Source organism: Antennarius striatus, chromosome 11 (genome assembly GCF_040054535.1).
Source record: "Antennarius striatus isolate MH-2024 chromosome 11, ASM4005453v1, whole genome shotgun sequence".
In the NCBI taxonomy this organism is placed as follows: Eukaryota; Metazoa; Chordata; class Actinopteri; order Lophiiformes; family Antennariidae; genus Antennarius; species Antennarius striatus.
Genome location: NC_090786.1, coordinates 13,336,492 through 13,362,603, shown reverse-complemented (window position 1 = coordinate 13,362,603; position 26,112 = coordinate 13,336,492). Strand labels below are relative to the sequence as shown.

Sequence of the window (26,112 nt, the reverse complement as noted above, 5' to 3'; positions counted from 1 at the left end):
TAGGAATTTGTCGTCTTTCAAGCACAGATTTGGATTCCGTGTCTACCAAAATAACAGTAATATGAATATTTAAATGTGACCTCACTCGAATATGGAAGTGTAGTGCTGTCCAAGGTCCTGAATTCTAGTCGATGGATGACTAGAGAAATCATGAAAGGAGGCCTTGTTATGTTAACTTGTCAATTTGTTTCTATAACCAACGAAGATGAGTATAATTGAATTGAGACACTTAAACAACCATCAGGATGAAGCGGAAAGGCGCTGCCGGGAAGCACAAACACACTGCAGGCCTTTATCTTGTCAGAGTTGTCTACACCAAATATTGAGATAAAGTTATCAACCGTTATTTGATTTCAATTTTCTCCACGCACCTCACCGAGGTCATAATAACAACTTTATTTTCAGTGGTGCATAAATTAATTACGCGCATTTAATAACTAAAATATCATTATATTCCCCCTTTAATAACATAAACGCTGCACGCCAGGGAAACCCTTAATAGCGCGGGGCCCTGTAACTGGCCATTATCCGCCTGTAATGATATTACAGAACCAATTACGCGCCATTAGAAGGGATTTTCTGCACTTTATGTGGTTTACTCCAATCCCGCACTCCTCTTCTAAATTTCAGCTGCTTCTCGAAGCCTCATTTTGCTTCCACCTCAGAGACGCATGGCGTCTGCGCTCTGCCGTCCCAGATGCGCTTTAAAACTAATTGAAAGGGTCCCGCAGCAGATCATTTATCTGAGGAAGCGAAATAAATCGCGGGACCCCTTGCTGTGAACAAAATCAAAAATTTGGCCTTGTGAGTGCTCAACATGCGCAACCCCTTGTAAAGTGGACCCCCTAACACACCCTGACGAGCAATTAACCCACCCGACAGTCAATCTAAAACCCAAAAGCAGTCATCCTCCTTTTTTTTAATATATGAAAGAACCAAATAAAAAGTGCAGCGGGTATGTGTGCATGTTTATGGTTAGGGAATATGCTTGACTCTGGAATAACAATCACTTGTGATGATTTTTTTTTTTTTTTTTTTTTTGGCACCAGAGAAGAGCTGCCGTTTGCCACCCTGGGTATATCTCCCCTTTCTCCCCTCTCTCTCACCCTCTCTCTCTCTCCAACTCTCTTTTTCTATCTCTATTTCTGACACACACACACACACGCACACGCACACACACACACACACACACACACACACACACACACACACACACACACACACACATCTCTCTGGGAGTGTCCAGATGTCTCTATAACTGTATAACTGTCTACAGAGTGTTAAGGCTTTCAGCTAGTGTCGCAGAATCTCACGCCTAATTGGTCCTAATCGGATTAACACGGCTTTGTCTCGCTCACCCCCAACCCCTGGTGTGTGCGTGTGCGTGTGTGTTGTGTGTGGAAGAGAGAGAGGTGGGGAGAGAGAGGGAGAGAGAGTCAGAGAGAGAGAGAGATCTGGACACTCCCAGACAGAGTCGGCAGATGAAGTGCATCATCCTCCTCCCTCCAGAGCGAGAAGTCACTCACATCAGCATCCTTACTGCAGGTAGGATGCTGTCGCCTCAACTTTGACTCTTCTTTCAAACTTTCGCTTTTTACAAGTACGATTTAATTTTGTTAAATATCCCACCCGACATCTGAACTGCACCGCAGCAGCTGTAGTCGATCTGCGGCTTCAGCGTGAAACTTTTGTCTCTGTTCCAGGTTCAGTTTCGGAGCCCAGAGACGCGCCAGGATGTTCTACTTTCACTGTCCGCCTCAGCTTGAAGGAGAGTGCTGTCGCTCCAACACGTGTAAGCTTCTGAATTCAATACTTTTTTTTTTTTTAAAAGTTCATCTCATTTTCAGATGGAATATATCTTAAAGACGGAGTGCGAAAAGTTTTGCGTTGTGCGTGTAAGCGCAAAAAAGTATCTGCTGTTTAGTGATGTGCAGCTCCAGGAGCGTGGAGGCCTGAGGAGATGTTTTCTTTTATTTGTTTTTTTTTAAATGATCCTCTTCAGTTAAAGATAAAATTGAAAGATTTCCACGCGCTGAATCAATCCGTGCTTTTAACAATATGAAAACATCTCCATCTGTAATATATCAGACAAAAGACCTGACGCGTAATGGACGATCTCTGTAGGTATTTGTATCAGTCTTCATCAGACTATATTTTCCCTTAAATTCAAAGTGGATGTGAAGGGTTAAGTCTGATTTTGGGGTCTGTCGAGTCAGCCGGCTGCTTTGATGAAAAGCGCTGGTGGTTTGGCCCCGGGGCAGAGCGGCGTTTTGTCCCGGGCACAGATGTTAGGTGTCATGCCTCTTAGTCCGTCATGGTTCCCCTCAGACATCAATGTTTCATGCAAGTGATAGAGATTCAAATTGTGCCAGAAAACACATTTCCAGTCTTGATTGTTTTTGCAAAAAGGCCTGTTAGTTTGTTTTTTTTTCCCCCTCTGCTTTTCATTTTTATATCTACAATCCAAGTTTTCTTTCATAAACACAAGTAACCGAATGAATTATTTTATACGCAAACATTTAAATTGTAATCCTGATTTCGTCGACTGACTGAATTCTGTCTACCAATCTCTCCTATTTTAGTGAATTCCAGCGGTTTCGGCAACCACGCCCCGGCTGATTTTGATGATGGATTCCTACGGAGGAAACAGCGCAGAAACAGAACGACATTTACTTTGCAACAGGTAATTTTTTCCAGGACAAAAATGATGAAAAACAAACAGCTTTAAGTGGATGAGGCACATGAGAAAATAATAAGTGGTTCCATGAAGTTTTAAAATTAAGGATTTTGACAAGAGAGTTATCAGCTTATTTTTCCAGGTGATTAGAAAACCTCCTTAGTATTTCCGATGGAATAAATTCCTCAAAAAACAAAAATGCAATTAAGAATAGCAAGAAATGATCTTAGTATTTGTTCTTTTGAAGCTCTCGTGGGGACAACTTCATGTTAAGTTGATTTCTTTACTTATTTTTATCTCGCCATCTGTTTTCCTCGTCATTATAAATATTAAAAAATATTTTTAAAACAAGAAAAAACTAATGAGGCAGATTATTAAAAGATAGAAAGAGAGAAAGATTTATTAAAAACAAAAAGAAAGATTTCTTTTTTGATTTTTGCCAAAACACTTTAATCACATTCAAACATTTTACAATTTTACATTAGATGAAAGCACTAAAGTGCTTCAGAAGAAGAAGAAGAAGATTTTTTTTTTGCAAAAAAACTTCAATCACATTCAGAACATTTTGCAAATTTTTCATTAGATGAAAGAACTAAAGTGCTTCAAAAACACTAAAAAACCAATACATGAAAGGAAATATAGAAAGAAAGAAACTTTTTTTAGTAGAAGAATGATAACTACCAGTAAGTGAAAAATAAATGTATTGATGTTGTGGTGTTCCTGCTGCTCTGTGTCCCCGCAGCTGGAGGCTTTGGAGGCGGTGTTCGCGCAGACCCACTACCCGGACGTGTTCACCCGGGAGGAGCTGGCCATGAAGATCAACCTGACCGAGGCCAGGGTGCAGGTAGGCTGCAGCAGCTCCACGCGTCCTGGGCACGTTCGACCATGCGAGAGAGGGAAAATTAAGCCACTCTGTCATCGGCGATGCACTTTAATAACATCAACATAATGGTGAATATTAGATTAGCTTGATTAATCGGTCATTCATAATTAAGCAGCGATAATGTTCCTCACTAATTTGTCAGCGTCTCAAAGGTAGGAACAGCTACATCATCCACGCTGACCCTTTTTTTTTTCTTTCTCCAAAACTGCAGAATCTAAAACTCTTTTATTCCCCCACACTTCCTCCTCTATGTGTGTGTCCAACTCTCTCACACACACACTTCAAAACACAAACACACACACAAAGGGGGGAGAAAAAAAAAAGACGCACCTTAAATTTACCAATTTATATTCCGCTGCTGCCCTCCACATATGCGCCTTATAAACTTGGCCAGATGTAATTAAGTTATGTGTCCTGTATGTAATTTCCTGCATTCCAGATTCGCTTTTGGGTTTTGTTGTGCGCGCAGATCTAATTGTGGGAAATATAATAGTTTGCCTTTTGTTCCCCAGGGTCATCTTACTATCGCTTAAACCCAATGGCGGGGTTGATAATGGAATCCAGCGCTGTAAATTAGGGATTGTAAACAAATTATTCCCCTCGTAATCCGATTACCACATTCCTATTATTAAATCTGAACATGAATCCACCGCAGTATGCAGGGATATTAAACTTACATTATTATTAGAAAATAAATTTCCTTTCTGTTGTAGTGTTGTTGCCCCCCTTTTTGTAAAGTGTCAATGGGCCTCCCCCCGCATTAAGAGCACGCAGCAAATTGAGATTAATGGAGCAATTATAGCCCATTCAGAGAGGGTGTGTGTGTGTGTGTGTGTGTGTGTGTGTGTGTGTGTGTGTGTGTGTGTGTGTGTGTGTGTGTGTGTGTGTGTGTGTGTGTGTGAGTGTTTGTGTGTGTGTGTGTGTGGGGGGGGGGGGGGGGTGCGCGACTTCTAGCTGGAAGGTGCAGGGGTGAGATAAGTCCATTGGTTGTATTGTTGTCCCGCCACCAAAATGTTGTCCTTTCTTTATGCCGAATGAATGCATGTGTTTTGTTTGGCTATTGACATCATTTATACCTCCAGTACAATAGGCGGGACGCAGGGCACATGCACACCGGCTCCAACCTCCATTCACACATCAAGATTAATGCCTGCTAGAACCAAGTCCTAATCGAATCTGATGTTGTCAAACAATCACTAAATAGGGAAATAAACGACTTCATCATAGCTGCCTCTCTCTCGGGCAGCACAACTGTCAGTGGGAAGTCATTAAAATATGATAATGAAAAATTGCTCAATTAAATGTTGTTATAGGCAGTGACCTTCATTCGATTAAGACACAAGAATTTGGCTATATGTTCTCAGTTGTGTGGACGGTGGAGGGTTTTTTTTTTGTTTTTTTTAGATAATTTGAGAACCGTGGTACATTTCAGCATTCATGTGACACATTCAAATGCCCTTGCTGTACAAAACAAAAAAATAAAATAAAGTAAGAAGAGTTGAATTGCTTTTCTGACATGTCAAACAAATAAGTAGGTGACTTTTTTTTTTTAAAAACTGCCATGAATATCAATAAATAATGTCAACAGTCGCAGACTAATAATGTTCAAGCAAATGCATCAATTTTCTCAGTTATAATCGGTCATTTAACGTGATTGTTTTTTGACTTTGGCTTCTTTTTAATCTGTCTATACAGGTTTGGTTTCAGAACCGCAGAGCAAAGTGGAGGAAGACAGAGCGAGGGAGCGCAGACCCCGAAGGAGGCAAAGAGCAGATTAGTGAGGGCACTCCTCCATCTCGGAGCATCAACTCTCAGTCCCCAGTGGACCACAGCCGAAAACTGAAGGAACCTCTGGAGATGCAGCAGAGGTGAGAAGAATAGCAGTGATAGATGTGGGTGTTATTGTGGTGAGTCGGTGTGTTTTTGGTACGTAGGAATATCTGATGGGTGATGAAAATATTTGAGAGCCTCATATCACAAAACTCTTACAGTAATCTTGATCTGTGTTCTTTTATAGTGTCCTTAAATAAAACCTCAAAATTGAAATGGTGATAAAAAATAAATCCATACAAAGAAATCATTCTCTTTGTTGGATACGGTAGTTTAAAAAGTTAAAAATTAAAAACAAAAAAAGAAGCAAATAAATAAATAAAAACAGCTGTTGATATTTCTAGTGATGTAGGTGTATAAACAGGATTTAATTCTTCATTTGTGAACTGGTTGTGTTGTCTCCAGTATCAACAGGACAGTGGGTCCAAGTGGTCCATTTTTCCCATCGTGTATACCCGGCACCCTCCTCAACTCTGCCACCTATGCCCAGGCGCTCTCGCAGGTCGCCACACTGAAAGGTAAATAAGATTCTCATCAATTTGCTAAATACAGACGGTAATTAAAAATGATGTTAGTTTTTCGGTGGTCTCAACGTAAATCCAACTTTCATTATTATCCAGGTAATGGTTTGTGCTCCTGCTGTGTTTCTGACCCCATGGGCTTGTCCTTCCTGCCGCCCTACGGTTGTCAGGGTAACCGCACAGCCAGCGTGGCTGCCCTACGCATGAAGGCACGTGAGCACTCCGAGGCTGTGCTACAATCTGCCAACCTTCTGAGTGCAGCGACTGGTCCCGGTGCCGGTGTGGGAGTCCTGTCTGGAGTTGGGGTGAACACCGCCGGCTTGTCGAGGCCCACGGCAGGCCCCGCCATTGACGTGCCTGGCACTGTGGGAAGAGGGGCAGACAGCTCTAGTCCAAGCCCAACCAACAAGGTTCAAGTCCTGGGTAGCAGTCCTGACAAACACCCTCACTGCTCCAAGGAACCACTGGAGAAAAAGTGAGGCGCTGCACTTAGATGTGGATGTACAGATACTCTAAATCTGTGTGATTGTGCCTGTTATCACGCTGGTCCTACAAGCAACAAAGCACAACTATTGACTGACTCCAAACACAGCCTGCGGAAGACTTTACCGACACCACAGTGTATGGAAGAAAACATTAAATTATTAATTTGACAGTAAATTATTATTGTTTGTGGGAAATGCTAAATATTTGAGGACTTGCTATCTTCATTGAAGCACAAGTATGTCTTTGGATGTGTCCGTGTTTTTGTGGACTCTTGGACTCTATTTGATGGACGAACATAGATGCTTCACGTGTGCAAACAAAGACCTATTTGATAATGTGAATTTAAATAATCTTGATGCATTTCCACTCATTTTCATGAAGAGGATAAATGTTTACATTGTGAATGTTAATGCATGTAAACTGTAATTGTAGAACCGATGGCAGGACAGTGAGGATTTTGGCAATATAAAGCTTATGCCATCGGGTTGGCAATGGGCTCAAACTATCTGTCATTGTTCTGATTTTTAAAGTGAAAGTGCACTTTAATATCTTCAGCCATTTTCAGTGTAAATGTGTACAGAATACAGTATGTTTGTGTGAATCCCAGGCAGGCTGAGGCAGAGCCAGAGCAGTGGCTGTCCCCCTCGCTCTGTTAGCACATCTGTAGCATCGGCAGACAGGGAACACACCCATCCTGTTGTGACATGTTCTTTAAAACAATTAAAGATGTAGTCGCTCATGTTCCTCTCCTGTTGCCTCTCACTCCAGCCATCTGTTCTGATACATAATTTATCAGTTTCCCTTAAAGCCGGGAGAGGAGAGCAATGGTGACTCTTATTATTTATTTACTTTTTAGGAATGCAGATCATCTTCTGTCTCTGAGCATTTTTAAAATAAACCCTATTAAGCATGATATATGCAATTTATTAATACTGAATTTACATTTTTTTTAAAAATAAACCCGTTCACCTTGGGGCTCATTGCAGTGCAGCAGTTCATCACAGGCAACGCATGTGTCGATTTATTATTCCTAAATATCTCTCCTGCTAGAATGACTCTTGAATAAAGGATCAGCTGATCATATAGAGAATACTTAACCGTGGAGCGTACGACCAATAGTTGGACTGATTCAATTTGCGTCCTTGAGGATTTTCAGGGAATTACTTTTGATAGTCAATAACACAATTAAGTAAACTACACACACATTATCATGAATAATTGATAAGAAATTATGTATTACCATGAAGTACCAGTTCAATAATTGATGAGGCGACACCCTGGTGACACAGAAGAGGGAGATAATGTCAGTGCCAGGTTGTTCACTGAGTACGGGCACTCGCATCCCACCCTGTTTCTACACCGTTATGTGTGTATGTTGTAAATACTTTAAAAATACTCCAATAAAGTGATGCTTTCCACTCACTATGAACCAACCTCTGGTGATATTAACACATGAATTTCATTTAATTGAAACACATTATTTCCCGATAAATAACCATTCATAAAAATAAATTTTTAGCTAGAAAATGTCAAAAGACGGTCAAAATTAAAATCCAAAATTAAAGATTATTATGACAGTTTTAAACATATTTGGCGTAAAAACTTTGTGTGCCCTTAATACACCAGGTGCTGTATCTGTTCATGCCCCAAATAATATTACCTAAAACATGTCCTAATATAATGGCTTTGCTTTAAGTGCATGGAGAAAGAAAAGATGTTAAGTCCCCTGACATGGCAGCTAATGATAACACAATATCCTTACACAAATCAGGTCCTTTTCTAAAATGTTCCAATATGGATGACGGAATCCAGCCAGCTCACACAAAAGATATGAAAACACATTCAATCTCCCCAAAATTGAATACAGTGGTTATGGAATTTAATCATTAGCCAAAACAAAAGATGCTGAAGTTATAATGACTCCGATCATCATTAAGTTCTGCATGGTGCCCATAATTCACTGCTTTAATATTTGATAAACAAGTCAAGTTGGTGTTGACATTCAGCTGTGCATGTGGCGTCATTGATAATTTTCTGTCACCTAAAAAAAGTCCTGAGGCGGTTTTGTGGAGCATTGTTATATCAAATTAGCTGGAGAGCGGCCAGAAAAGCAGACAAACATAGTGAATATGGGGAACAGCAGTTGAACTCTGTTCTTACAGTGCAGTTAATGGACTTCTTTTGTTGCAGTAATGAAATATTTTGCAGGGATGTGGGGGAATATGTCCTGAAACAGGGAGATGTTGTGCATATGCAACCACCACAGACAATAAAAGGCACATAGAAAGAGACTGTAGGAACAAGAAAGACACATACATACAATTCTTTTCTTGACATTGGGTGCAACACCTAAATTTTTACTATTCAAGGACCCAACTGCCAAAGTCATACATTTAGGGTTGGTACACTGGAGGGCCAAAACACTGCAACATCTCTACAACAGAGCTGATCGATCACCAAATCAGCTAGAATCAATTAGGCAAATCTCTGACCGGAGATAATACAAACAAAGCATGTCTTAATGCAGCAAGTAATGTCCCTGTCTGCTGCCTCCCACATAACCACAGCTCTGCTCCTCCTTACTCAGCACAGGGAAGAGCATCCTCAGCGTTTGTGATCAATGCTTATGTTCCTCAGTAACTTAACAATACAATTACAGATTGGAGGGAAGTTGGAGAGTTGTTTTGAGCAACTCAAACGTGATATGTATCAGAAAAGGACATTTTTTTTTAGAAGAGAGCGAATTCATTTTGGATGTCTGCTCCCACATCATCCACTAGAGGGGAGCAGTGAGCAGGACAGTTCAGACGCATTCAAAGCCTTCAAACTTCTGAGGCAAATACAATATGAGCATTTCAGACAAGCATGCTCTCAGTAATTATTGCAGATGGAGGTTTTAGAAAATTAAATGTCATCAATCAAAAACATTTTTTTAAAGGTGAGGAGTACTGAGAGCCAAAAATAAGTAGCACAATAAGATACGGCATTAAGTTGAAAAAAAAACCGAATGAGATCTGTCATGGTAATTATTTCCTCTGTATGGAAGGAATCTAATGATGGATGTTACTGACTTCTGAGAGTCCAGTGTGGAGGGAAAAACTGTGTATGAGAAGGGCCTGTGGGTGGAGGTTATTCAGAGGGGAGGGAAGAGATTAGTTAAAAAGGGATTACCTCAGCCTTTCCCATAATTCAGTGAGCTGCATGCAAAACCATCTGTATGTGTGCATGCTTATGTGGGTATATGTGAAGGAGTGCTTCTCCATTAAAGCCCATATGTGTGTGTCCATCATCCCACCAGGCCGCTCTGCACCCGCCAAGAATCCCAGGAAACTATTTGCTACAGCAATCTCCTATTATAGCAGTGGGCAGTATGAAGGGAGGGAGGGAGACAGAAGAGTGGATGAGGGGAGGTTCAGTTCCTCCTCTTCCTCTGCCCTATGGCCTTTTCCACTGGCAGATGATTGAAGCTGTAGCCAGGGAGACTAGGCTTCTTGTTTTGCAAAAAAGTGAGATCAAAATACGTGATGAAATGAACCTCTTGAGGCATTAAACAAAACAAAAAAATAATGGAGAAATGGTGACAATTCTGCCAAAGCATTTGAACACATGATTCCATTCTCGACAGAAAGCTTCATTCATGTGTGTGATGATCACAGCAGGTGGTCGTGACCTGTTGACACTACATATAGTGCTTGTCAGTTCTGTTCAACAAAGAAGGTGGGACTGCCATATGATCCAATTGAGTTATTTCTGTCTCCCAAAGGAGCACCCAAACTACAACCCTATCACCTCCTCCTCTCCACCCCATCCCACTCACAACAACAACAAACAAAATCTCTAGGAAATTATGTTTTCCTCATGTAGGATCACACGACCGCCTTACCAGTCTTAACACTCTCCCAGCGACTGCTAGCTTTAGCTGCTAACAGCCAACAGCTATCTGTCCGAATATATAAATAGTTGTGAGGCTGTTTGTTTCATCTGTCTGACACTTGACACCGGGGGATCGTACACTTCCACATGCTCACTGAAGCCCTCGTTCTGTCCCCCAGGCTGGGCACTCTCTTTTGGACTAGTCTTCTATTTCTGTCTGGTCTCCAGCCCCTAGTCTCGCTGCCTGCCTGTGGCCAGATGCTCTGAGACCTGAACCCTGCAAAGTTTTGCTTTCGATTGTTCAGGATCAGATAAATATATTTTTTTGGGAAGAGACACTGGAGACAGAGCATTTTGAGGAGTTTACAAAAATAAGGCCCAAATTATGGATTATATAATTGGAAGGTAAGAGAAGCATTTACCCTTCTTGTTTTTACTGGAAATTTTGTGTTGTTGTCAGAATGGATATTTAGTTGAAGTAAAAAGAAAAAAGTGAAAGAATATGACAAAAATGCCTGCTTTAATCTCCAAAAATAAATGTACACTGATTTACCCAAGTATAAATTGACAGAATGTTATTTTATTTTAATGACAGTTGTTGGCATTTTTAAACATCTAGACGTATACTTTCTGCTACTAAAAATGACAGATTTCCTGCTGTTCAGTCTTGGTTTTCACCACACTCCCTCCGAAAACTAGGCCTCCTCGGTGTCAGGTTTTAAAAGTTGGAGGCCCGTCACTCGACAAAAATAAACCTATCACATTTAAGAATGAACAGAAAGTCCCATGACAGTTTGACAAGAATTTGTGTGCAAAGAGCTCAAGTTAGGAACAGTTTCTTTCTGATATTTGCAGATTATTCTTTCTCCACTGAAGAGACTGTGTTGTTTAGGAAGCTTCTGTAAAGGTAGGGCATGAGATTTTTCAACTTCCTTTCATTTTTGCCGGTGCAGCACTGTATTATCTAGATGATGCATATAAACTGGATGACATCCAGGTCAAGGGATATTAATGAATTATTGGATATTCTGAGAAAGGTGACGGCTGCCTGGGACCTGCAGTAAATTTAACCAGAATATACCCATGATGCTGCTTCTAAATTTAAAAAAATTAAAAAATAATTTGAAAAACACAGGAACGCACAGTGAAGACTTTAACAGGGAAGACTTTAACAGGGATCCTCAGGTTGGAAAAATCATTAATTGTTACTGTAGTGTCATGCATTATTATTTTTCATCCACAAGGCTTAAATATTAGCTATGCATCTATCAACAGTGTGAGTGATGAGTGAAAGTAACAATGTCATGATGTCATCAAACACAAACACTTTCTTACCAACTGTCTTGGTGGTTTCGCATTCACAAATCTGAGTATATTGTTTTTAGTTATGAGGAGATCTTTGCACAGAAAGTGTCACAAACTACATAACAAACTCAGCTCTGATAATGTTATGTTTTGATCCTGTATGATTGACACACAATTGTTCATTAACTCATGAGACACATTTTAATATTTTAGATGAGAGACGTCAACATTCTGTTTTTACTTAAAGGACCTTAATTTTGCATCCATTTCTTTGTTTTCTTTAGAATGTATTAATTAGCTTTTTCTTTCTCTGCTTTAGTTAAATTAATGTTGTTTCCTCATAACAACAGATTTCAGTGTAATGCTTTGTTCAGCTGGTCCTAATCGAAGGTTTGAACCCTTGACTCAAAAATGAACATCTTGATGGAAACCTAACCTGCTGGTTTAGCTTGTCAAATCTCTTATTGACATTAATGCTTTCATAATGTTGTACATTTGGTAGGTTTGAAACTCGTATTGTTTAAAAGAATATTGAAAGGCAGCATTTATGATATGATAATCAAATGTGAGAGTGTCTGGTAATCATGTTTTTATAGATGCATCCTGCTCTCCCAAAATAACTCACGTGAGACTGTTTACTGCACCTAGCAACAATGCAGTTTTATTCACAGCATGTCTCTGAAGGTCACAGTGATTAAGTAGAAGGATTTACAGAGCTGTTTTCAGAACTACATACAGTACATATTTGCTTCATGCAAAGGCTTTTTTATTAAGGCCTATATTCAAAAATGAAGTATACATATATAAATGTGTATGTGTGTGTCTATATATACTGTGTGTGTATATATATATATATATATATATACATACATACATACATTTATTTATTAATTTTAAAAAATTAATGGATTATGGTAATTACAAGTTCAAATTTAATAAGATCTAATTGTGGGTTTTTTCTCCTGTAGGAAAACAACTAATTCCAGGATTTTTTTGTACAAAGGCCAACTAAGAGGCGCAATGCCTTAGGAGCTACTGGCTGTGCAAAACCCTGACAGGGGCCCTATATCCTGGGCCCTGTAGCTTTAACAGCAGGCACAGTGTGTATCCGAGGACAACTGAAGACAGAATTCCTCAATAGCAAACCTGCATCATGACCTCAGCTGAGAAGCGACGCAGTGGCCGAAAGAATGCCAGCCGTCGAAAGCACAGTGATGGAGGCTACAGTGACACCTCTAGTGGTGGTTCCTTTTTGGATGAGACTGATCGTGAGGTCAGCAATCTGACAGATCGAGCATTCAGGAGTCTCTGCATTGGAGATGAGGCTGTTTATAATGACTCAGACCCTTGTTCATCTTCACCTTGCACTCAGAGAGACAGACAACAGGCCTTTAGTCAGAGACGCCAGGACAGCGACAAAGAGGACAGAGGGAGGGAAGAACTTAAAAGAGCTGCACATGAGAGCTTCAGCCTTAAGATGCAGCAATACGGGCATGACTGGATTCATGGTGAAATGTATGAAGCCAGAATCCAAAGAGATCCACATTGGATGGTTTGTGGGGAAAGGGCACAGGGGAGGGTTTCTGCAACATTCCAACAGTCCTTTGTGGAAGCCTCTCAACAAGAGGAATCTTTGAGGGCAGAGCAGATCTTCACCAATGGAGCCCCAGAGTTGAGTTCACAGCATCGTAGGAGTCGCTCTAGAGTTTCCTCTCTAATCCGAGCTTTTAACTCTGAGGGACTCAAGGACGGAACAGAGTTGGATGGCCAACTCAAAGAGGGGAATGGTGATACAAGCTGGGATAAATCCGCTTTGATGAGTATCAAAAGGGAACTTTCTGAATTCTCTACATCATACCAGCAACAATTTAACAGCAATCATTTCCCATCAGCTGGCCTGTTTTCACCCCAAGACACCAACCTCTACTCCGCAGAAGTCGCAGCAATGGCACACATGAATTCTGAACCCTCTTTTATTGGATATTCGCACAGTGAACACAACATATCTACACAGCGCAATGGCAACTCCAACTTCTTTATACACAGTGAGCTCAGTCCTTTCAAGGTTTGGAGGGGCCACAACAGGTTTCCCTTCCAACAAGAAGTTTCAGGATTTATCCCCTGCTCAGAGTTCCCTAAATGGTATGGGACACCAATGTACAAGGATATTTCCCTGGAGGTCCAACCACAGGGTCTCTGTAGGTTTGAGCAAAGAGATATCACACACCAGGGGAATAACCTGGCATCTGTAGTTCCTTCTATTCCTTCACAATCCACCTCAATGTTGCAGAAAGCCTTGGCTGTAGAGAAACGTTGTGAGTCAGAGTTGGCAGGTCAATATCTTCACAGGAAGAATACACGGAGCCTGGGAGCTAACAGACTCCCAACACAACGCCCATCAACAGCATCACCCACAATTGAGATGTCTCGACGTGTTCAGGACACCATCAGCTCTGTCAAAGCCCTCCAACAAAAAATCAAAATGATGACCCAGCAAAATATTGCAACTGGGATGACAGAGAAGCAGCAAGAACCATTTTATGGAAAAGAAAATGTAATTCCCTTTGGCAACAATGTAAAAACAGTTTCACCAAATATTGTCAACAGCAACACAAATACAACTCCATTCAACATCAGCCAACTGCTCACACCTTTAGTACGTGGACCTCAAGGTGTAGAGATATCAGAGATCCAACAGAATTCAGTTTCTCCTGAACCTGTAGAGCATCCTCCAGTGAGAGCAGAAAGCAGGGGAGCCACTTTGGATGTTAGGATGTCCAGCTACAGATCCAGAGCCTCAAGTCTTCTCTTCAATCTCAAAGACAACAGGAAAAGAGTGAAAAGCACCTACAGTCCGACCAAATTTAAAGGACTGGAGACAGTGGAGAAAAACAAACTACCATCTACGCAGGAGACTAGAGACATTGTGATAGATATTCCTGATTTTGAAGATTCAGAAATTCAGTTTCCCCATTTAGAAGAATCCAGTAGCATAAATTCTGCTTCAAATCAACATCTAACCCAAGATCATAACACTGGATTGTCACTAACAACCTTAAAATCTCAGCCTGCAACAGAACATAGAGGCCATTTTTCAGAATACACATACCAGCCATTTGAAATGCAAAGTGAAATGGTTCATCAGTCTGGATTCACCAGCATTAAACCTGAAAATTACACCTGTCACCAGGATACTAATGGGCAGAAGCTAGACTATGACTTATTACCATTTCCTCCCGCTAAACAGGTCATGACAGCTAATGCAGAAACTATGAGAGATAAATCACTGTATACATCTTCAGAAATACAGAGGAGTAATGTTCCCAGCGACCAAACCAGAGAATATTTAAAAGGTCAGGTCAAAACTGAGTGGCACATAAAGGAAACAGCTGAAAGGGAATTCACACATATGGACAAATATCAGCCACTCAAAAAAGATTACAGCAATGTGTCCTCACAGAATGGGTGGGAACAAACAACTAGCCAAGACAGAGAAAATCCACCACATCCACAGATTTTTGAAAGAGCAACCATGACAAAAGAGGAATGGAAATTTCCAATAGGAAAATACACGGGAGAAAATCATCAAACTGCAAGTACAGACTTTAATGACACAGAGTCAGACAAGAGCATTTGTGCTAGAACGTCTCACAATGATACAGAGTTGGTCAATTTTAACAGTTCAAACCAAATGGAACTGCATGCTCCATTTAGCACTGACACTGTAGAAAAACCGGCATATGATGGAAAACAGCACCATGAAGCACCTAAGAACAAAGACCTTTTCCAAACGTATTATGGACAAAATGTGGAAAATGAAAAGAAAGACGATTATTTGATACAGAATCATAATATTGATTGTGGATACAGAAACCAACAAATAGTTAACTCAAATAAGTTTGAAACTATCGCACAAGAAACAGGTATAAGAGAACTAAATCCCACAGGATGTGGCAGTCACATTTTCCAGCCAGTAGACGCTAAACTACAGTTTGAATATAATACAGAAAAAGATACATTATCTAAACCTGATAATGCATCTTCAGATTCAGTTCTAACCCCAACAAAACAAAGACAGTTTGCTGAGATAAAAGGACAGGCCATGACTGAGCACATTCAACCAAAACACTCACAAGCAGAGCTGACAGGAGAGTATGTTGTTCAAGGGGAGTTGTCACTAGAGCGGTCAGCCAGGCTAATTTTAGCAGGGCAGACTAGTCCAGAGAAAGTTGAAGCAGACAAGACTCCAGCAGAACTAACAGAGCACAAGAATGTAAAACAGGGCAAAGTAGATCATGTTAAAGATACGAGAAAAGAGGAACAGACAGATCAATCCACAGAAATGCAATTAGATCAATGCAGAGAGGAAAACACTCAGTCACTTCAAACTGGAGTACAGAAGGTAACAGATGAGATAATAAATGTAACTGAAGAAATAGCAGCCGAGCATATGACAGAAGTTCAAGATGAACACGTCACAGTAGAAGATGCTGAAGCAGAGAGACTAAAAGAAGAACACATAAAAATTGAACTGACCAAGTCTGAGCAGACAGGGCAGGCAAAAATAACGCAAACCAAAACTGAGGAGACAAGACCAGGGTTCAAACCAGAACAGCTTGAGGAGGAGCGGGTGGGGGAGGAACAAGTCAGAATAGACGACATTGTAGCACAACAGACTGAAGAAGAGAACAGTAAAACAGAAATTGTTAGATTAGAAGACATAAGTCAACAAACGACAGCAGAACAGGGTAAAGTAAAAGTAGTTGAGAAGGATTCAGTTCAAGAGGGTCAAATAAATGAAGACCATCTTGAAACACGAATGAGTAATTCTAAAGACAAAAAGGCTGAAGTAAAGAGAGATGAGCTGTCAATGTTGAAACAAACCAAAGAGGAGCTAGCTAAGCCAGAGCTGACCGAGTACTTACAGCAAAGTTTAGCTAAACCTGTAGTTCAAATAACAGAGGAACAGCAGGTCAGAGGAGAGACTGATAACATTGAGCAAGTTAAGACAGAATTAGCTAAAACTAAAGCAGAATTGGCAAAAATAAAGGAAAAAATGATGAGTGAACAGTCAGACAAAGTCAGAAATGCCTTTCTCCCAAATGAAGATGAGATAAAGAACGAGGTTCAGTTAACAGTAAACATCAGTAAAAGGGAAGAACACTATGACAAGGATCAGGCAGCACAAAAGCATCAACAGAGTGAAGACTCAATTTTACAGGATGTGTTCGAAGTTAATAGAGGAGCTGATGATTATAATCTTATTAGAGAAAAATATGGCTTTACAGACACAACGTCAACAAACAGAAATATACTGTTGGCTGAAGGAAATCTTTCTTTAAATGATAATGAAACACCAGTTTTACCTATTGATAAAATTGAGGTAATAAAAAACAATCAATCACAGGAAAAAATACTCCATCCCACAAAAACACTTGCAACACCTAATATAGACAATAAAGAGAGGCTAGACACATCTAAACCCAATGAGATGACGGCAAGTCAATATGTTTACAGTGAGTCTTCCAAAGAATTCAAATTATCCAGTACTGATAGATTACTGACCGATCTAGACAGAGCAAATAGTAATGCCCCAGGTGAAAAAGTGAAGGACAGTTTTTTTGAAAAAATGGAAAAATGTGAAAAACTAAAATTTACTAATGCTTCACAGCAAAGAGATTCCAATTTGGATAAATCACTACCCCCGGAAAGAAAACCAAAGTCAACTGAGCAAAGTTTAGGTCAAGTTCATGAATCTGTTTTTACCCCTACAAGACCATTATCCCTAAAAGAGAGATCTCAAACCAAACAGGAGATTCTAACTTCAAGGATCAAAGCTCACGCTGAAAAAGAGATTTCTGCAATTAAAGAAAGGGGCTTTGCTATACGAGACGGTTTTACATCTAAAACATCAACCAAGCAATTTACAGGTAGCCAAAGCATAAACATACGACAGAGACCACCATCCAAGGAAGTGTCAAAGAAACAGGAAAGCACACTGTCCAGTAATGCCACAGAAAAAGCTCAGGTGGAGGTTCCAGCAGTACAGACAGAACTGGCCATGTCGGTTTCATCTCCCAACCCTACTACAATACCAGTTAAGTGTGCAGCAACCTCCAGTGATTTCACAGATCATTCACAGAAACAAGTCCCCAAAGAACCAATAAAGAGCAATGAAAATGTAGCAAACGCAAAAGAGACTGTAACTCATGCTATGAGCACAGAGAAAGAGAATCAGTCGGAAATTAAGTCACTCATAAAAAGTAAAGAACTTGTACCAAGGAAGGAAGGAAAACTAAAAGAAATGCACTGTCAAATGTCTGGAAAACAGAATGAAATACTTAAAGACAATATTGTTGTAAGCACCAACCATCTCAATAAGAAGAAAGAAGATCCACCACCATCTACATCCCTGGTCAAAGCTGAAAATTCCAAACCTATAGTGACTGAAAATAATGTAATTAAACATGAAGCAGATTATGAAGACTCTGCATCAACAATAAATATTGGCATGTGTCAGGCAGAGGCTTCTGTGGCTGATGACAGTTTACACATCATGGGAATAATAGTAACTGAAAGAAAGCCATCCGTGAGCAGTGGTCAGAGGAATGACTGCACTCAAAAACATTTGAATGTGCAGCAAAAAGAACCCAGGAATTTAGAGTTGGATAAATGTCACTATAGCTCAGGTAGAGAAGAAAGTAAAGTAAAGGAATTTTCAAATGAAGTTATTGAAGTAAAAACAAAGGCCATAGTTGACTATGATGCTCATCCTACAGTGACAAAAGCTCAAATAACAATTGATACAAATAGTTATTCTGAGAATATTCAAGAAACTTCAACCCAAGAGAAAAGACAGAACAAAGTATTTGAGAAGTTAACAACAGAAGAAACTAGTCCCTGGAAGGCGAGTTCTAGCTATGAAAATGTTGCAAATGTAATGACCCAAAAAGAAAAGCATCACCAAGAACTGCTGGATGAAAAAAGCACACTTTCCACAGTGTCTAGACCTGTTGATGTCCCAGCTGATACTCAGTCTGTTCTCTGCAAACATAACACAGCTCAAGACACTAAAGAAGGCAAAACAGAGAACTCAGGAAAGAGCATAAAGAAAGATGAAGAAAAGAACAATACTGAAAAGACAAACACACCCATAAGGGAAGCTATACTATTCAATGAACCTGTCACTACAGAAATCGTGGACACAGGACTCAGTCATGCAAAAGATTCAATCAGAGACCATGCTGAAACTTTGTTGAGTCATGGTACCCAGCCATCAATGAAAGACAATACAGCTACAGTCATGAATCCATCCAAAAACAAGACTAAAGATTCTGAGAGTTCACTTCTGTTGGATGATGACAGATATGACATAACACCAGCAGAACCAGGGTATAAAACCAATTCTGCTAACCATTTAACTGGTAATGAACATAGACATGTAGATGACAAACATCATTATAAAGAGACACCCCTAGCAGAAAATAACCAAACTGACTCTGATGTACACATTGGCAGAATTGCCATCACAGTTGTACCAGCAGCAATTGAAAATGATAACATGAAAGTTGTTGGAAAACTACCACCCAGCAATGTCCCAACTGTACCAACTAATGTAGATGCTGCTAATAACCACAAAGCCCTTCATACATTGATTCATGAAGAAAAGGTGAACACTTTAAACACTCCAGATAGACCTAAAGATCTTTCTCTAGCAAGTGATGAGAGGCAAATGAAAGACGGTGTGGAAAAGAAGTTGGGAGTGCAACCCGTGGTATCGAGCGTGAAAAAACAACCCGGTTCATTGAAAATCAGTAAGCAACACAACATTGTAAATGCAAACAAAGACAACACTCAAGTAAAAGAAGGAAACCCTGAATCAGCTGATGAACATGGGAAATCAGAAATCCAGCTAATGGAAGAGGATTACTTTCAAGTGCAAGGGGTAGCAGAAACCAGTAAAGAGTCAAGAATTGATAGAGATGCATCGGATGCTGTTACAAAGGCAGCTGAACTTGCAGGAATAATCCCAACAAAGACAGCTGTCAGCAATGAGTCATGCAATGAAGGAAAACATGACTTTTCCATGGATCATAGTAAAATTAAAACAGGAGTATCAAGTTCTGTAATTGATGAGGACACTAAAAGGAAAAACAGGAAAGCTGGAGAAAGTTATACTTCAAATAACAACTCTGTGCCCACAGAGAGACAGACTGAGAAAAAAGAGACAGGTCAAGTTATTTGTAACAGTAAACAAAACACAGAGAACCAATCAGCAAGAGAAAAACAGAGTTTCAGAAATCCAAACAGATCAAGGGAAACTTTGATTAAAGAAAAATCTGAAATTAAATCAAAACCAAAAGAAAGAGTATCCACACATCCACCTGAAATATCAGCAATTGCAGACTATGCCAGATTAAAAGTGATTGTTTCCGAAGACCGGGAAAATACAATTCAGGAATTCCCACCCAATAAAAAGGAAGGATTCTTTCCACTGATACAGAGTCGTCATAGCAGACGTCCAGTGTTCACTGTTGACCCACAGGACCTGTCTGTGAAAGAGAAAAGTTTGCCAAATAAGACAGCCATCAGCTCAAAGGTCAGCAAAGAACCCAAACCATTAGCATTCCCCATTACAGAAAAAGAACATCAAAGGACTGGGATGTTCAAACTTGGAGACAAAGACAGACAAGAGAAAGTACTTGTAGATGCCAAAACGAAGGACAATTCGTTAGACAATGGGAGGAAACATCAAGCAAATATCCAAGGGAGACATAAATTACCAACAAATCATCTCAAGCATCAGATAAGTGAAGATGCTGGGAAATTAGCTGATGCCCAGAGCCTTCATCTAGCAGATCATGTTCATCAGTCAACTAATCTTCCTCTTCAAGCATCTTCATCTTCTATAGTCAGCAGGCCGAGAAACGCTCATACATCACAACACCTAAAATCAACTGAAAACTCCAACCCACTTGGAAATCCTGAAGGATTTTCCTCAAAAGTTGAAAGAAAGCCATGTCTGGATGAAAATATCTCTTCACAACTCACTTGGACACAAGAGGAAACCAAACCCACAATGGTCAAAAAAAACGAGAGGTACAAAAATACGTTGGGTAAGACTGGGGATGAGAGACTAGAAAAGAGACAAAACAGGCTAGCATCTCAGCAAGAAGATACCACAAAGCAGAAAAGAGCAAATGAGTTGGAGAAAGAACAGCTTCCTAGGATGGAAGAGAAAAGAGTTGAAGATGTAAGAATTAAACACATGATAGAAGACAGTAGAGCTTCTCTGGCTGAAGAAGAGAGGAGAGAAGCTCAAAGGGAAGCAGAGAGGAGAGCAACAGAGAGGAAGGCTATAGCAATGGAAATCAAGAAGAGACGGGAAAGTCAGAGAGAGGCAGGGAGAAAAGATGAAGAAGGAAAAAATGTAATACAAGGAAGGAAGGAAGAGAATGCTGCTAAAAAAGAAAAGCTGATTGGGGCAATGGAAGAAGTAAGGAATATAAATGAAACTGACAAGAGGAGAATAATCGAGGAAGAAACAAGAGTTAAACTAAGAATGGAGGAAAAGCATATCAAAGAGAATGTAGAAATAAAGTTGTTAAAACTTGTAGAGGAGGAGATGGATTCTCAAGAAGGGCAGCAAAAAAGAGCTGCACAAGAGGACGAGCAGAGGAGAGCTGCTCATCAAGAGCAGCAAAGACAAACTGCATTGATCAAGGAACAAAGAAGGAAGCCTGCTGTGACTGAAGAAAAGCAAATAAAGACTACCTTACAAGAGAAGCAGAGAAGAGCCATTCAAGAAGAACAGCAAAGGAGAACCATGAAAGAAGAACAGCTAAGTAGGACTGCTCAAGAAGAACAGCAAAGGAGAGTTGTTCCAAACAAACAGCAAATGCGTGTTGTTCAAGAAAAGCAACAAAAGGAAGTTCTTTTAGAAAGACAGCACAGGAGAGCTGTCCATGACAAAGAGCAAAGCAGAGCTTTTCAAAAAGAAAAACAAAGGAGTGCTGTCGAAGAAGGAGAGCAAAAGAGAGCTATTCTGGAAGAGCAACAAAAAAGGGCTGCTCAAGAAACTCAAGAAAGGAGAGTATTTCAAGAAGAGCAGCAAAACAAAGTTTCTCTACGAGAGCAGGAAATAGGAGCTTCTCATAAAGATTGGCAAAGAAGGACTGCCGAAGAACAGAAAGGGAGAGCTTCACTGATTGAGGAGCAGCAAAGAGGGGCTGCTCGGACTGAGGAGGAAAGGACAGCTAAACAAACTGAGGATAAGATACAGGAAAACAAACGAAAACATAGAGAGGCAGAAACAGATGGTCAAAATGACAAAACTGTCTATCCCATCCAGGAGCAAAAGATGCCAGATCACCAGATGCAAGAGCAGAAGATTGAAAAACAGAAAACAGAGAAATGGAAGAGAACTCAGCAAGAGGAGGAATACAGAGAAGCTGTTCAAAATGTTGAAACAACTGTAAAACCAAAAGACGGGATACATCTCAAAGAGGAGGGCAGAAGATTTCTTGAGGAAAGTCCAACAACATCAAAAGTGGATAATAGAGTTGCAAAGGGACAAAAGCAAGGTGTAACTAATGATAACATCAGGACTGAAAAGAGAGAAGACAAGTTAGAAGCTTACAAAGATAGAGCCACTGAGACAGAGGAGGAGAAAAAAGTGGCACAGATGATGGATGCTCTCCAGTACTATGCCATCACCTCAACAGAACCTGAGAGGAAATGCAGAGAAAAACAACTTAGTTCCCCTTTACCGTCCCAACAACGACACAATCCTTCAGGACTTGAGTCACCTGAGGACTGCCACCCTAGACCACACAGGCCACATGCCCCAGCATCTCCAGCATCATCTCTGTCTCGATCCAACACTTCCTCTCCTGCTCTAGGAGCCAAGCCCTCAATGTTCAAGGTGAAAGATAACACCATCCGAGGTTCCTCTTTCACCAAGTCAGTCAAACCACGCTTCCATAAGAACTTTGCAGAAGATTTCCGAGTGGGTTCACCAATGGGGTTAGAGAGAGCAGAGGAGGAACAAGAGACAATGAGACATCGTGCAACAACCCCTTCCCATCCTGACAAGGTGCTGAACAGACCTGCACCTATCAAAGACTCCATGACTTTACCTTATCCACAGAATTCTTCAACTGCTCTCCCACATCACAGGCCTTACAACAGGAGGAGCATTGCTTTGGATGAAGATGACTCCCGCTCTGTCATTAGTAATATGTCAGAAGATGTGGAAAGTTTTGCCACCAGTGTAGCAGATCCTGCAGATGTCCGAAGCTTGTATGACTATGACAGGCCAGAATCAGCCTGCAGCTTCAGCAGTGATGTGTCACGTTCTTTGGGCAAGCCTCCACTTGTTCCCCCAAAGAGTGAAAAAGCCTTGCTCAAGGCAAAAAGGTTGACAACACGGAGAATCAAGAAGGAGCTTTCCAAAGTTGTAGAAGACAATCGTCCTCAAGAACTCTCCAGCAATCCTTCCTCATCCTCCACAGAGGTACGCTTCCTCAGCCGCCATGCTGTGGCTTCCCCTCATTTCTCCCCACCTGTCTCCCTTGCTCATGCTCCAAGAACGGAGTCCAGTGTATCTTCTTGCCACACAGTGAACCCAAACCCCCACAGCTCTTTCTATGCTTCCACTCATTCAGCTAGTCCTAGCCCCTGCCCAGTTGCTTCAACTCACGCTACTGCACCTGTTTCATTCCCTGTTGCATCATCTCATGCTACTGGCTTTACTAGCCATGCTGGTACCCCTAAAACCATTGCTGATGTTCCCATTTCTCCTACTCTCCATCATGCCAATCACACAGCTCCAGTGACCCAGTACCATGTAGAGTCAACCTATCCTCAATCATATCCACTGACCCAGCGCAAGGTACTGCAAGATCTTGGATCTGGTCAGTATTTTGTAGTAGACGTGCCTGTTCAAGTGAAAATGAAGACATTCTTTGACCCAGAGACGGGAAAGTATGTTCAGCTGAATGTGCGTGAGTCTACCAAAAGCACTTCCAGACCTCAACCTCCGCTTCAACCTCAAATTCATGTAGATCCACAAAAACAGCCCCCATCCCAGAACACTGCAGCTGGGAAGCCCCTTGCAACATTTCAAGGCTACCATGGTTATCCTCAAAGTTACCAACCTCATCACAGGTCATCAGCTCCCATGATTCTCCATCAAACTCAACAGCCTGTCACTGAGAGTCACATTCACAAATATACAGTCCCTGAAATTGGACAGAGTTTCAAAGCACATCACTGCAGCCCAGAGAAGACCCCATATATGGACACAGTCAATGATACTGACAAAACATATAACACAGTTTACAAAACAGACGGCCCATGTCAGTCATTCACAGAGTGCGACACAAACAGCCAGCTTGCAGGAAACTCATTTTGTGAAAATGATAACACAGCACATCCTCCATATCAGCCCTGTGATATAATATCCATGAGTGAACTGGATGATTTTATGGAGCTGTCTGACTGGTGACAATATGGGTTGGTAAAATAAATTGAACAGGTAAATAAAGTTTTTATCAAGCATATGTAGGCCGAAAGCACAATATGAATAGATTGTTACATGCAGAATATCAAGTGTTTGTAAATTATTTTTTTCAAGTAAATAAAGTCTCAAAAGCTTCTGAATTGTAGTTTCAAACAGGATTCATGTTGTGTTGCCGAACTGCTGCTGTTGATTTTGAATATTCAGTGTTATATTTTGTGTTACAGAGATGTTCACCATTCCATTTGACTTTTGAATGTGCAACATTTTTCCTGTGTATAAATTATAATCAATGCCTATTGCCTTCTAAACCTAGACATATGTTATCATAGCCTTCATTGAAAAGCATGCCAGTTGTGTTAAGTTGCTGGTTTTTGCTTTAAACAAGGAGTCCCCAAAAGTAGATATGCTACTTTTGGTATTTTATGATGCATGAAAGAGTGTTAAACCTCTAAAATGGTGCAACTGAAAAATACAGTTTGTGTATTCACCCATTATGCCAAAGTGAAAACATTGTGCTGAGATTATTACTGTTTTAAAGATTGAATTTCATACAGTAGTCAATTTTTAAAGAGTTTTTTAGAATGTTTCTGTGTTCCTGTGAAACAGTGGTGTGACATCAACATTAAAAACACACTTCATGCAGCCATACAGTTTCGAACCACAGTGACTATGTTTCACAATCATCTTATGATTAACTTGACAAAAAGGAAATATAAACTGTAACGGTCTGATTTCATTTAATTTCTCAAAAGACTGTAATAATTATATCATTTTACTGTCATTGGTATTCTGCTCTGACTCTTGAAATGTACCCTGGGCCTGAAGGTCTCAAAATGAACAGTCGCATCATGGAGTACATGATTATGTGTTATTAAGAGTGCAAGACAGTGTTTCCTGAGAGAATTCATTCAGGAAAAACAACAAAATAACACTTTTTTGATGACATTTGTGTGTATGTGTTCTTTTTTGCTGTTTAGATAAAACCAAATCCTCAAATCTTATCTAATATTTCATTGATAATAACAACTATCCTATTACATTTGCATACAATGATAATACAGTGAGGGTTTTTTTTTATTCATTTGCTGTATTCACCTTGATAAAGAATAGAATTTTTAAATTGACAATGATTTTTTTTTACACTTAAATTGACGCTGATGAAGCATAGATTCAAGCATTGCTGATCCTTTGAGAAGTAGTAACTTGCTTTGGCCACTGCAGGGCAGAGGTGAGCAATTCCTCCACAAGAGCACAGAGTAAAGGTAAACCTAGAGGAAACCTTAAGTAAAAGATGTAGTTAAGAAGACATTATACTTTACATTAATCAAAACTGTCATTTTGAAACTTTTACAGATCATTCTTAACTGACAAAACGTTGGCTCCACTGTAGCCTTTGTGTATAATTCATGTAATTTCAAAACAAGTTATCAAAATTTTTATGCAAGATAAAACTTTAGCAATCTTTGTCCACTGGACGTATGTTTTTCTAGAGAATCTGCAGAGGACCTGGAGAGTTAAATCTGTTGTGTAATTCCATTTAGCTGAGCTCAAGGCACCAGCAGAAGTCCTGCTTCAGCAGTTTCTCCTGCCCAATAAAGCAGCAGGCTCCATACCACTGGGACAGTCTGACAACCACAGCCAAAGACAAGCCCATGCCACTCTGTCCAGGAGCCAGACGGGGAGACATCCCAACAAACACACACATATAAAATTATGGATATACACACACCGACAAATTATGTTCAACATCATGAACACTTATTTGGATTTGCTCTTTACAGACCTGGAGGAGATGCAGGGTGAGGATCCCCTGTAAATATTTTGGTGTAACTTGTCTGATTGACATATACGTTCAACTCTTTACTGCAAATGCTTTTCTGAGGATGACACAAAGTGTGACAGATGTTCATATAGATAAATGGTGAGAAGTGACCATTGCTTTAGAGGTCTAGGTTTTTAGGCCATAGTCCAAGACTTCTCCCAGCAACACAGGAAATGACATTTCCTACATGTT

The 26,112-nt window shown here is 40.3% G+C and overlaps 2 protein-coding genes across 3 annotated transcripts; both read left to right on the top strand.

Moving 5' to 3' along the window:
• The first annotated feature begins 1,734 nt into the window (after positions 1 to 1,734).
• On the top strand, positions 1,735 to 6,515 carry drgx (dorsal root ganglia homeobox). The gene is made up of 6 exons (XM_068327944.1): positions 1,735 to 1,792; positions 2,583 to 2,683; positions 3,420 to 3,521; positions 5,256 to 5,428; positions 5,796 to 5,908; positions 6,011 to 6,515. The coding sequence occupies exons 1-6, from the start codon at positions 1,735 to 1,737 to the stop codon at positions 6,388 to 6,390; spliced, it is 927 nt and encodes a 308-aa protein (XP_068184045.1). The 3' UTR covers positions 6,391 to 6,515.
• A 4,024-nt stretch (positions 6,516 to 10,539) lies between these two features.
• c11h10orf71 (chromosome 11 C10orf71 homolog) lies at positions 10,540 to 25,043 on the top strand. Of its 2 annotated transcripts, none has more exons than XM_068328087.1 (2): positions 10,540 to 10,675; positions 12,544 to 25,043. In XM_068328087.1, exon 2 carries the CDS (start codon positions 12,729 to 12,731, stop codon positions 24,081 to 24,083), a length of 11,355 nt encoding a protein of 3,784 aa, XP_068184188.1. In that variant the 5' UTR covers positions 10,540 to 10,675; positions 12,544 to 12,728; the 3' UTR covers positions 24,084 to 25,043. The 2 variants fall into 2 exon arrangements, with proteins under 2 accessions (XP_068184188.1, XP_068184189.1); XM_068328088.1 differs by lacking the exon at positions 10,540 to 10,675 and having other exon boundaries at positions 12,508 to 23,090; positions 23,404 to 23,537.
• Positions 25,044 to 26,112: the final 1,069 nt, after the last annotated feature.

Excerpts from the sequence above, each read along its gene's own strand:
- c11h10orf71 (XM_068328087.1), top strand. The coding sequence starts at position 12,729 with ATGACCTCAGCTGAGAAGCGACGCAGTGGCCGAAAGAATGCCAGCCGT.
- drgx (XM_068327944.1), top strand. The coding sequence starts at position 1,735 with ATGTTCTACTTTCACTGTCCGCCTCAGCTTGAAGGAGAGTGCTGTCGC. Across the intron at positions 2,684-3,419 it reads CGACATTTACTTTGCAACAG|CTGGAGGCTTTGGAGGCGGT; the intron begins GTAATTTTTTCC and ends GTGTCCCCGCAG. Across the intron at positions 3,522-5,255 it reads TGACCGAGGCCAGGGTGCAG|GTTTGGTTTCAGAACCGCAG; the intron begins GTAGGCTGCAGC and ends CTGTCTATACAG.